Here is a 14,053-nt window from a genome sequence, read left to right as displayed (position 1 = left end):
GATAATTACCTAACAACCCTTCAAGCAATGTACAACATCAACTAATCAATGTAACAAAACAATTAACCAGTAGAATTGACTATTACTATTGTCCCGTTGATATGTTATGCACTAATGGATATATCAAGTTATTATGTAATAGATCAATTAACCAATATGCTTAGTTGATAGTACTGACTAATCACCATTGAGGAGTTTGATTAAGTAATGTATTCCTGATCATTGGGCTTTGAATAAATGATCCTGGCTAATTGAAACAGCTGATCTTAGTCAGTAACAAAGCTACACAGATCATCTCACACCATTCTACACTCATCCTTCACTCATATTTGGGTTAAAATACGCACCTAGGTGGCGTCCCCATCTCAATGATTGATAATTAATATGCATCAACGTAATATAAAAATTAGTAGGTTTGATTGTCGTTACTGACGGTACTTTATACACCCGCTAATGTAAAAGGCCAAGTATCTAATACTTCACAATAAATAACCTAACCAATCCAACAACGAAATTGGTCAGAGCCTAATATTGTAGGCCAATTATTACTAAGTATTTTCCGACGGACCATTATGCTGTCAAGTAATGTTGCCCTCAAGTAAGCAATTAGTAAAAATAGAGTAACTTGGTCAAATTGATCGTTTATGACCGTGTTCAATTAGTTGACACATTGACTTAGTATTTTAATGATAGTTTCACGTCTTTGGAGTTTCTTTTGTTTTTAGTGTCTACGCCATCGCCAGTGACTTTTTCAAAGAAAGCAGTACAACCATTAATTTTAAAGGAAAGCGTTTCTAGCTTATCATATTTTGTAGTATATCTTCATGAATCGCAACTTTTAATGATACATTAAAATAAGGTTGACAAAACATTGTTTTGACTGTCCATATAAAAAATGTGGTCACAAAACATTAGTTTTTTGTAGTGTTACTTTAATTATTACATAATTATTTTTGAATAAAACCCGTGCATTTTATGAATACTTTAATATATTAGCAAGCATGCAACATTTATCCACTTATTATTTTAAGAGGTAAGTAAACATAATTGCTAAAACAGTACCTACTTTTCATTGTGTGCAGGTACACTGAAGAAGAAAAAAAACACTGCCAAAAAGTGTTGGCACAAGTAAGTAGTCTTGTTGATTTTTCTACGATAAAATAAGCGTTAAGAATTCCATCAATGTTATTAAATAAATTATAGCTTATAACTAGCTTGGGGCTATTTGCAGTTTTATCAACAATTATTATGGGCTGGGATGTAAGTGTTTTCAATAATAGACACTCTTCATGCATCCTTATTGAAGAAGTTTAGATTGTATTGGCCTGGGATTAGGAGTATGCATTACTACATACAATAATTAGTTGGAGAAATTTCGTATCAACAAAAATTAATAAATGGCAAAATATATGTAGGCCTACATGCTAGCCACTATGGTTTTCATACGGGGTAATAATTTTTCAGGAGAATTTGATTAAGTTAGGAACGTAAGATTAGTTATATTTGTTTTGAACGTGATTGGAGGAATCACCGTCGAAGTACAGTGTAATGGATTACTACAGCTAGGCCCAGCGGTTGGTATTGGACGTGACAGTCCCGGCCATGCATACAGAACTACACTGCTCCAATCAACTACTCTACCTTACCATAGTAAATTAAATTGAATTTGCCTAAAATTGACGATTTGGAACATAATCTCGAATTAAATCCACTTCCTTTTATTAATTACACACTAAACGTCAGGCTAAAACAAACAACTTCATCTTAATTTTAACACAGCCGATTTATTGAGTGGAGCCTTCATCTTCAAAGACTACTCAGAATGAATCATAGGCCCTTTGGAGATTACCATTGATTAAAAGGAAACAGTATTTTACTGATCTTCTATAAGATGTAATCTAAATTAAAACTAACTAAATAAAATTACTTCAGTTGTTTTTCACTCCTACATTCCACTAACAAAGGAGGGAGTGCGATTTAAATTTTAATTATACACAATAAAACAAACACAGAAACTTGTTCTTTCCTGATGTTTTACCAAGTTAGTTACTCTCATCGAGGAATAATTTCTGTGTTGCTTTGTGTTATGTGTGTAACTGTGTTATGTGTTATAGTTAGTATGCATCTAAATTTCACCAGCCCCAGAAATAAATTAATTGTACGGAATGTTGGGAGCAGAACATATTTAACGTAAAATCAAATCATTTTTCACATATTCTGGCAAGTTTTAATAACCATTTAACTATACCAGGTAATTGTATTGGCTTAGCCGTTGGCATGTATAAATAAAATAAAATAAAATAAAATTAAATTAATTTGTGCTTTTTAACATAAACTCAACTTTTTCTCAATCACGTCAACGAGCTACTACTCCATAGAACCTGGAGCGTCGAGCTACTAACCCCCCTGTCTATCTGTCTGTATGTCTATACATTTCATAGAGCTACTACTCCATAGAACCTGGAGCGTCGAGCTACTAACCCCCCTGTCTATCTGTCTGTATGTCTATACATTTCATAGAGCTACTACTCCATAGAACCTGGAGTGTCGAGCTTCGAGCTACTACCCCCCTGTCTATCTGTCTGTATGTCTATACATTTCGAAGTCCAGCGGAAGGACTTTGACTTAATTTAGAAATTATATTGTAGTAATTGTAGGAACTTATAGCCATAAAAACGTGATCACCGACATCCTTAGGAAATTTTTATTTCGCTCCTTAACTAAAAAAATGCTAAAATTAATTGGCCTTATGGGTTGCCAAGTAATTATGTTGGTTGAACAAAATAGAAAGTAAAATGTAAACAAAAGACTTGAAACCTGTATTTATAACAAGCCATCCACAGCATACTAGAAAAATAAAATAACAAACACAGTAAAAATCCTGTTATACAATACAGTACAAAGTGATAAACATCAGTTGTAGCTATTGAGCAAAGATTACACTGAAGATTACTCGATATAGGAGAAAATAGAGCAAGTCAGTGTCGATGAAGTGTTTTGTGTTGGTGCCGTTTGAGTGCAATGGTGTTCACTCAATGTTTCACTTATTTAAGGGCAGATTTTACAATTATGTTTATGCATTTTTATAGTTTACCCTACATATTTTGGACAGCTGTAATCATAACCAGTCGAAATTCCACGGGAACTTAAATATTAAAATCCAAAATAAGTTGTTAAAAACGTTAGTTTCCTTTTTATTGCTTTTACAATTTAAATAAACTATACCGAGCCATAACTAAGTGAGGTCCGCCGGTACATTTGTTTTATAGATGTAGGCAACATTGCATTTGCCCCCTTCGAGCAATATTCATGCAATCTACTTCAGCAGCTATGGTCGTTAATCTGTTGTGGTTATGATAACCATCCAATTAAATATCACTCCTAAGCTTAAAACTGTTCCTTTGAAGGTTCATGACATGCATCCATGATCAGAGATGCGTAATTTTCGTGTGAATGCTATGTTTAAGCAAAGTAACAGTTTAATTAGTCCATAATTTTTTTCATAGTTGAGTTGTTATCATACGAGTTTACAAACCTCTTAAAACACTAAAATTAGAATGCCATTTTGGATTTTATTAAGATTTATGCTACTAAAATGCATGGTTTTAGTAAAATAAAGATACTTTTATAAAAGTATGATGTTTCCATGTTATCAGAGTAACTTTCATGTAACTCTCTTTATTTTGAAGGGCTAAAAAATAATCATTTAAAGTGTTTTTGGAGTATAAGTAATATGTTGTAATTTGATTGTTTATAGATGTATGTATTTTGATCAATCTTGGCAAATCTATTTTTTACTAAGAAGCTATGAATATTTTACCTAAACTCATTTTATAACCCTCCCTGTCACATCAAACCTAAGTACTCATTAAAACTATTGTTAATTAAAAAGGTAATAAAATCTGACCTGTTTAAGGAAATGTTTTAGTGAAAATACAATTAGGCAAATGAACATTCGCCTAGTAGTCAGGTTGACTAAGGCGGTGATATTGATTGACTGTTTTCCTCCTTACATTATGGTAAAATGTTCTCATATTCTAATAACACTACATTGTTTATTTTGTGAGGTCAAAAGAACGTTCGCACCCATTGTGAACGTGTTTTGTCAACTTCGTGATCTTTTTTTTGGTTCTAAAACTTGCAATAACTCATTTCCATCCACATTGAAATATGCCTACTGCAAATAGGCTGTACTACTATGCAATTAGGCCAAACATCATAGAGGTAAAAGAAAACAATTGGTCAATGGTAAACCACCAACACTTCAATCCTTAGAAACGTTTAATACGAGTATTACATTTAAAAGTTTTGCTGCAACGCACTTTAATTCTTTTAAAGATTCTAATAAAATTTAAATACCCTGAACGAAAGTGCTATGCTTACATGTAATCATATTACATGTAAAAATCAGTATCTTATTACTAACGTGTTTGGTAAAAGTTTGATATGTAGTAAGACAAACGACTACTACAGGTTCCCAAGACAGCCTTACTACTATAGCCCTACTACTGCATTATACAGTAATGAGTTACTTCATTGTAAAGCCATGTGTTCTGGGTTTCGTTAAAAAAAAAAAAAAAAAAATACTACCTTTTGTGATGTGATATATTTGCCGTATGTATGTGTATGCAAACTAAACCGCGACATAATTTTCAAAGACTATTCACAGCAAAAGTTTTATATACAGAACACATATCTTTTAACAATGTACAATCATTAAAAGATGCACTATGCTTAATCTTCAAATTCTAAACCCCTAGTTTCAAAACATTCGACTACAATAGTGTTATAAGGAAGATATTTGTTTGCGATCCAACTTACTTTGCAACAGCAAGGACATCGGTGGACGGTGGTATGCATGTCCATACACTACTACACCACTACACATGTACAACACACACACTACAGTCTTTACAGTACAGTCTGTACTCCTCGGTCTCGTCTCGTCCTGTCGTCCTGTCCGCGGGAAGCGGTTAGGTTGCTGGTTAGATAAGAGACTGGAAACACAACATCATCTCTACCTTCGTCTCTTCTCTCTTTCCTATTTGTATCATAAACAACTCTGTTTTCCTGCTCATAATGTTTTGTTTGTTGGTTGTCTTTTTGTTAGGTATAACCTATTACCGTAGGTGGCACGTCAAGATCTAGGCCCGGGAGAGATTTACTTTTCTCATTTTGATGTCTCTAGAAGCAAAAAACTAACTACAATACTAACTAACCAAACTAGATCCAAGATGGCGGCCGAAAAAATTACATCCATCATAACCAAGTGAAAATGGGTCGACAATGACTGGTGGTGTATACTTATATTTATTTTGCACTATTTTGAGATTATGATCTTAGTTTATAAATTCGCAATGTCAAAAAGGGTTAAAATAAAGTTATAAAAAGCCCTCATAACTTTATAATGGGTCAAGATAAAAAAAAAACGGTTTGTGGCATTGTAATCAGGGTAGAAATTTGGTTCGAAATAATAGGTCACAACGCCACTTTTACATTTGAAAACAATATTTTGCATCCAATTTGGCGAATCCAAAGTGGCGGCCGGAAATGACCACCTTTTCAAAATGAGGTACTTACTATCAAAAAATGTTAAGAAGTGGTCTGGGATTGATATTTCAACAATTGTAGAAAAATCCTAGTATATGGGGAAGGGACTTTATAACCACCCTATTAGCATTTACCTAACTGATTAGTTGTTTATGATCATACATTTTTATAGTCACTGGTGTCGAACATATAAAAAGTAAGCATAATTTTGAAATGCAATATGTTCAGTATGTTTTGCGAATAAAACATAACGTAATAAGTTTCGCTTAGCTCCTCACTTCACTCGAAAGTTTCCAAGCTTAACTTTGTTTCCAAGTGTATTCTCATGATATATGTTCATCAGCAGTAATAATAGGATAACTTAAACTATTGTTACAAAGTGAATATCTCCATTGAACTGGGATATTAGTAGGCTACATTATAGTTCAAACATAGTTGTTCAATACTACATCAACTAACTAATATCAACTATTATTACTTGTGCAACAAATTTATAATTTTATTACATTAAGACACTCATGTATACATTAGTATGAACTGTAAAGGGAATTGGTGATCATAAATCTTATTACAGTAAATAAAAGAAATAAAACTGATGAAAACTGTGTTAATGCCATGCAAAGCGCAATGTTGAGGTCAGCTTACTGTAAATAAGCCCTATAAAACTTATTTACGATGCAGTTTTTGTGAATTACGACCGTAATAAATAGGAAACCGAGGTTCCTAACTTTCTTATATCTTAGGCATAAATTATATCAACATTGCATTTATGCTCGGTTTATGTGCCTTTAAGGTACCTGGTTTTCTCACTCCACGAGTTTTATCGGTCTCGCTACAGTTGGCGAAACCTAAATGTATCTGTTACATTTCCTGTAGTGACATTCACCAGCCAGACTTTGTCCCAGACACATTAGTGCTTAATCACTTTGTTTACTACTGGTGATAAATCCCTTACCTACTCTAATATAAGTGGAGCTTTTTGCTCCTCTAATCCCTCCTATAATTCAGCATCTGTAAAACGGATTGTCAAAACTATTTTCTCTCCTACACTGGCTCATGAATTTGTGAATTTTTTTACTGAATAAAATTTGTAAAATTAGATCCTACTTAAAATAACTGTAAACAAAACGTTTATTAATAATGCAAACTAATTGGGCTGCAACATACATTATTACGTTTTGGGGGTATTTTAAACAGAAAGCCAATCGTAAAGTCGTGAAATGATCCTATATTATTGGCAAACATTTGAACAAATTCTTTTGTTGGCTAAGTATGGATGAGCTTACAGTATAGAAAGCGGCCTAACCTACACCTGTACCTGGGGACTGGGCGCCATGAGCTGTCGCTGCTTGGACCTCACTTTCACCACACTGGCTCACTGTTGCTATGGCTACTGCATGATGCAACAACACTGCACAACTGAAGCTGGGTGTTGCTGCACCACGACCTTATCCTTCACACTTCACACTCTACCTACAGACAACTCCCCCCTCCTCCACTGGTCTACTCTGGCCAGGCTAAGTATTTTTACATACTGTACAAGGATACGTAAGATGTTTCAATAAAAATAAAAATCTTGTAAATAGTACGAACGATTACGCACTCTCGAATTATTACAACCATTGACTAATTTTCGAGTATCCTCACCTTACCTATAACTTTATGGTGGAACTGAAATGGTAATCGATTTGACTTGACAATTAAATTCAAAAATGTTTGTTATAAAACATTAAAAGGGAACAAATGCCACAGAAATGTTAACACTTCGACACTTTTGAAGAAAAACTAAACTAAATAAACAGTTAAAACCTAAATAAAACTCTCAATAACGTAAAACCAAATCAATTGCTATTAAATGTATCATGAAGATGGGTGGTTATTATTTAACACTATTTTCAACCAGGTGAATACCGGTACTCCTTTATGGATCGTACTTAGTTCAAAAGTGTTTGTATATTTGTATAAAAACGTCCAATAAGAGCTAAATTTAGGTTGTTTAATATTTGATGTTTAACATTTAGAGCGAAATATACCGTAAATCGTAGCTATATTATTTAGTGTTAATTCGAGATCCTCTGTTTGATTTGATATAATTAGAATGTTTAAAAACCTTTGGCTAATAAGTTAAAATATATATAACACATTTACCCTTTTAAACACAACAAGTTATGGTGAAGTTCTTTACGACGTAGTTAAAGAAACGAAGGTCTGCAGACAAGGAAGCGAAACAAATTAGTGTAATCCAACTGGCTATTGAGATAAGTAATCGCTTACTTCCGGACAATTACCAGTTCAAACGTGGTCTGTCGGCGGCAGTACAGGGGGAGGAGGGATACGTCCTCGGATCTGCATAAGAACAAATCCCCAACATCTCTTCTACATTTACGACCTAGTCAGAGAGATAAATGACATTTAAATATATAAACTTTCACCATGAGGGTTGAGGAATGATGTTTGTATTCCCTTAAGCGATAAAATGTTACATGTATTCCTACTTCTCTTTCCCTGCCTATTGAGACAATCTCAACTTTGGCAAGAAAGCTGCGTTACAGATCAGGTGTTGTCGTTTGACATGTTGTCTTTTAGGTCAACAATGAGATGTCAGATTTGACGGCATCCGTTGTTTGTTTTTCTGCATAGGAAGTTTTTCATTTTGATACTATCACAGTTTTCTTAATTTTCTCTATTCGTCAAATTTATGGGAAATCCCCACCATTAACACTATTCAGTATTAAACACTATTTTTAATGTGTATATTATACAACTATTATATTATAGAAAAAATGTCAGATATTACTTCTAAGATAGTTGCTAGAGAAGACAATACGGGTACAACCCACGGTTAATGAGCGTTTATTAGATCGACCATACATTGGTAAAAAATATATATATATATATAACTATTCCTCAACAACTTTCTTCGTCAATGTTCTCTCATAAGAGTAAATATTAAATAAAATTATTACCAAAATCCACTACGAAGACCTAATTATTTGTAATTACGAGAGCTGGGGACAGCAATGGAAGCTTAAGTGAGTCGAAGTAAGGATTTATTTTGGATGATGTTCAAATAATGTAAAAATTGATTGTGTTGCACAGGGTTTGACAATAATTAAACATATTTAATTTATACAATATCAGATTAATTATTATATAAGAAATAATGTTTTTCGCTAATTTTGTTTAGAAAATGACAACAAATAAATAGTAGAACTTTCATTATTAACAAAGTGCGTGTACTACCGGTATATAGTTGTGAATGTAAGTTCTGTCACACTAAAAATTAAAAAAATAAATATATCTGCCTAAATTTTCGTTATTATTGATAAGCGGTTATTAAATGTACTTTATAAAACACCCTGTGGAGGTGTAAACTGAATTACACGATTATACAGCTCTCATTCTGGTCAAGTTAGTGGAACTGGATTGAATTATATAAATGTTTACAAATAAAATATTCCCTTGCGTATAGCTGGGAAGTAATTATTTATTGGTCACGAGTAAAGATATGTAGATTTAAATGCTAGGCTACAGAATCAACGACACAATTGTTTAACCTAGTTTGGGGATCACAAAACCAAACATTCAACCTGTAAGGTGCTTTTAGACTTCATTCTGCAAAATTACATTACCATTTCATAGTTACATGCACTATAAACCCTTTATGTTGCATAAAACTTCCTTCAAAAAAGCAGAGGCTCTACCTTGTTTTATTTACTTATACACTCCATTACAACTCATATTATGTGTAAAACTATGAACACAAATATTCAGTTTAAGGGAAAAAAATCTTGTAATACTCATATTTCTCTCACTAAAATATATTGTTCGTTTGATTTTTAATTACAAGAACAATGTTTAAAACTCTAAACAGTCTGAGACTAGAGTTAAACAAATGTGTTTATTCGAGAAGAGTTTTAATGAATAAATCTTCAGAAACTATGAGAACATCATGCCGAGCTGTGGCTGTATAGAAGGCAAGAGTCACAGACTATAGAATACTGTAATGGTAAGAATACTGTAATACGGTAATGTAACACTGTAGAATACTACAATAACTGTTTACTCTATAGTCTGTGTAAGAGTCGCCTCTTATATCCTTACTGTGGGAACTCCGCGTAAGCGACCAAGCGGGAAATACTTAAGTTAAGACCTTCTACGACTACAGGGAAATATATACCATTCGACTAATCTATAATCCAGGAAACTGATTACTAAATTAGTTACCTTTAATTACACGATGGAAGAAATAAATCAAAATACCCTCGCTGCAGCAAACCTGCAGACTAAGCGAATTTCCATTTGCCTGATTTGATTTTCACTTTTAGTAATATTAGGTTTAACAAGCACTTAGGTTTGCTGCTACAGGGAGGGTAATAAAGGGTGTTTATTTTAAAATATTAATAGCTTAGTATAAAATAAATAAATTTACCAAGTTTGATCAAAATATTTATAAACAATCTAACTACAACAGTTCATAAAGCATTTCTTATAAAGTAATTTTCTTCGAAAAAAGTTTCATGCAAAAACATCAAATCAATTAAACTAAAAATAAGTGTGCTAACTAATTATGAATTGATTGTTCTCTTGATTTTGAACTCCAGCAAAATAAAATGAAGACGTTGTTTTCGTTTTCTAATCTTAAAAACAAACAAAAACACTTTTTCTCTTGCCAACTGCGATATAGCTTTGTTTTTTGAGGTTATTGTGATAATAATATTTCACATGATGCTTATATCAACATCTGCAAAATATATGCAAAACTGCTGAAATATACAATTTTAGGAACAGTTTCGATGATGAATTATTGTCGATTCGGTTGTTGATTATTAAGTCAACAGTTGTGTACGTACCGTAGTTATGTCTGGTGAATCCTCATTAGTGAGAGACACAGCACACACGCCAGCACCGTAGCTGCCATACCAGCGATACACTGCACTACAGTACCAGCAACGTTACTGCATCCTACCACTACCGATACTACCGGTACTACAACCTGAGCTAGTGTTGTCAGTGTACCAGCAATATCATACACTACAGTACTAGCGATCACAACACTACACGAATGCTACTACACTATGTTACATGAACACCAGAGCACCACAGTACCACAACGCGGCGCCGACTGTACTGATACTAGAACCACCGCGTGCCGTGCGGTGACTAGTCCAACATGACCTTGACCTTGCTATCAGCGCATCCTCCTCCCTGAGGTCACCGATAAGTTGTTTCTTACAGACACTAATTGTATAATTCGTCGTTGTTTCATGTCACAGACTAGACTGTTGTACATTGAAAAATGATAAGTTACATCTAATCTTTGAACTGATTGCTTTGATAAAGTTTGTCCATAAATTTGCGAGTTGTCAATCTGACCTAATGTAATTTAATAGTTAAAATGCTTGATTTTGATAGAAAATTTACGAAAAAAAACATTTTTAATGTCAATGAAAAATCAGAATACAACAATACAAGTTGAGTCAATGAGTTGCGGGAATAAAATCAATATGACTATGATAAAAAAAATACCCCCGTCGCAGCAAACCTGCATACTAAGCGAATTTCTATTTACCCAGCTTGATTTCTACTAAAATATTCCCTATACATTTTCAGATTTATTTCCTATTTAAATAACATTAATTTTAGTGAGTAGTTAGGTTTGCTGCTACGGGGAAGATGTTGAGGAGTGTTTTTTTCAATTGAAATATTGATAGCTTAGTATGAAATAAACCAAATTGCCAAATTTGATTAAAATATATCCATAAACAAGCAAACTAGAACAGTTTATTTATTCTCCATAAGAATAACATGGGAATTTTAAATTTACAATTTTTTTAATTTTCTCCTTAGTCAATGAACATTTAAAAACACTTCAATATACTAAATCATTTGTTTTTTTAAGCTCTTCAAAATGGACTAGAGAGAAATTTAGAAATTTAAAGTTTTTAGGGTCAAAAATGAGAAAAACCCATTTTTACCCCATAAAACCCCCCATAAACCCCTGATCCCATTGTCCGATTATGCTGGTTCGCGAACTCGTTCGAATAAATGTAGGTTTACACGTTTGTACCAAATTTCATCAAAATCGGATCAATTTTGCTCGAGTTATCAAAGCGCTAACGGACACATATATAAATATAAGTAGATAGTAATGTACCAATCCTAGCGCAAAAAAGTACGAGTTCAGAAAACCAATGTAAAATCTCTGTTTTTGACAGAAAGAAATTGTTTGTTCTATTAATTAAAATATATTTAATCTTTCTTTAAAATCCATTGAAGTTTTGTTGAATTTGCATTTATTTATTAATAAAATTTACCAAAAAAGGAAGACTTTAATAATTTAATGAAATTTGTTGTTTTTCAATACTAATATGTTTAATTTTTGCCTCTTTTAGGCCAATTTCTAACATTTTCATATTTTTCTAGAAAAAGTATACAATTTTGATGAAATTTTCATGAATATGTCTATATTTTACATAAAATTGACTACAAACTGAAATGTTTTTAAAAACAAGTAAAATTTTAAAATTTTGTATTCAAATATTCTAAATATTTTATTTAAATTATTGTTTTTGTAAATAATATTTTTCCTATTTGAGTTATTCAAAATTTATTAAAAGTATTGAATTTTTCAGAAAATTCTAATGATATTTAATGTATTATAAGTCTAATAAATGTTAAATTGATAAGTAAATGTTTTCAAAAATAAATTGTATTTGTATTAAATTGTTATATAAAAAAGAGGTTTTTAGTAAAGTTTAAGCTTTTTAACTGTCATTAATATGATTTAAAATTAATTTAAGTATATTACTTATTTTTTCTTTATAATAAATGGAGAAGAAATGTTTAAGATGTAAATTGTTAAAAGATGTATCAGAGTTTTCAAAAAGAAAATCAGCAAAAGATGGATTATATTATTACTGTAAAGAATGTGATAAATTATATAGAAAGGAATTATTTGATAATATTAAAGGATTTGAAAGAAATCAAAAAGAGTGTTTAAATTGTAAAAAAATCAAAGATATAGTAAATTTTTATAACTCGAATTATAGTAAAGATAAAAAGTTAGCAATTTGTATTGAATGTTATAGAGATATGTTTTTAAAACCACAATTTTGTGAGTGTGGAAGAAATATTAAATGGGTCAATAACTATGTAAGACATTTAAAAACTAATATTCATAATAAAAATATCAATAAATAAATAATTTAATAATATTATTAGAAATTGTATTAGTTGAAAAAAGTTTTGATATTGTTAATATTCTAAAGAGTTGTTTTTAGATAATATTGAAAAAATACTCTAGAATATTTAAATTAATCAATAATTAGTTGATAATTTAGTTGATTTTATTGAAAAAATGTTCTAGAAGTTTTAAATCGACTCCTAATAACTGATACCTTGAAAATATTGAAAAAATACTCTAGAATATTTAAATTGATCAACAATTAGTTGACTGTTGATTTTATTGAAAAATACTCCAGAAATTTTAAATCTACTCTTAATACCTGATATCTTGAAAATATTGAAAAAATACTCTAAAATTTTTAAATTGACTCTTAATAACTGATTTCTTGAAAATATTGAAAAAATACTCTAGAATATTTAAATTGATCAACAATTAGTTGACTGTTGATTTTATTGAAAAAATACTCTAGAAATTTTAAATCTGCTCTTAATAACTGATATCTTGAAAATATTGAAAAAATACTCTAAAATTTTTAAATTGACTCTTGATAATTGATATCTTAAAAATATTGAAAAAACAAGCTGGAAAATATAAATTGACTAGTAATTAGTTGATTTCTGATTTTATTGGGAAAAAAAACCTCTAGAAAATATAAATTGACTAGTGATTAGTTGATTGTTCATTTTATTAAAAAGTTGTTTTGCAAAAATTTTCCTTTAATAAATGGAACGACAAAGTAAAAATATTTTATGCCCTTATTGCATTAAAAATATATCTTCTACAAATTATTCAAAACATTATAATTCAAAGAAACATTTAGAAAATAAAATAAAATATGAAAATGAAACTAAAAAGTTAAAAGAGTGGTGTAAAAATAATAATATTTATGATTATGAAACAAAAGAAATTGATGAATTAAAACAGATCAAACAGTTATATGATCCAGCAAACTATTTATTATTTAATGAAGAAAAATTAAAGGAAATTGCTAACAAACTATCTGTTAGAAACTATACAAATTTAGTAAGAAATGAACTGATTAAAAGACTAAATAAAATTAAACAAAATCCTAATAATTTTAAATATAGATCATTGAAATTTATTCAAGATTTAGCTGTTAAAAATAATATTAAAATTGTAAATAAAACTAGAAAGGAATTGACTGAATTATTGACTGATCATCTTAAAAATAAACCGATTCCAAAAGAAAATATAATAAATATTCAAGAAGCTTCTTCATTAAAAGGTTATTTTCAAGAATATATTCTAACAAATTCAAATGATGGTTTGGATATATCTGATTATTTAGAATCA

The 14,053-nt window shown here is 30.9% G+C and overlaps 1 protein-coding gene across 4 annotated transcripts in view; it reads right to left on the bottom strand.

Moving 5' to 3' along the window:
* Window positions 1-14,053, bottom strand: part of LOC128982945 (uncharacterized) — a 42,214-nt gene that overhangs the window by 7,021 nt on the left and 21,140 nt on the right. Inside the window, exon 1 of one of the 4 annotated variants that reach the window (XM_054402045.1) lies at window positions 10,404-10,692. The exons of 1 other annotated variant lie outside the window; for it this stretch is intronic. Coding sequence is in view for 2 of the 3 variants with exons in the window: in XM_054402043.1 (XP_054258018.1) it covers window positions 4,822-4,866 (45 nt within the window). In the remaining variant the exon portion in view is untranslated. Of the gene's footprint in view, window positions 1-4,821; window positions 4,916-6,868; window positions 6,987-10,403; window positions 10,693-14,053 lie in introns of those variants that run through there. 2 more of the 4 variants (XM_054402044.1, XM_054402043.1) reach the window with 2 other exon arrangements.

This window comes from Macrosteles quadrilineatus, unplaced genomic scaffold (genome assembly GCF_028750875.1).
Source record: "Macrosteles quadrilineatus isolate MER2022 unplaced genomic scaffold, UCM_ALF_1.0 Scaffold_1__1_contigs__length_201487025, whole genome shotgun sequence".
NCBI classification, from domain to species: domain Eukaryota; kingdom Metazoa; phylum Arthropoda; class Insecta; order Hemiptera; family Cicadellidae; genus Macrosteles; species Macrosteles quadrilineatus.
The sequence above is the reverse complement of the archived record's forward strand: the minus strand, read 5'-3'. Positions and strand labels throughout refer to the sequence as shown.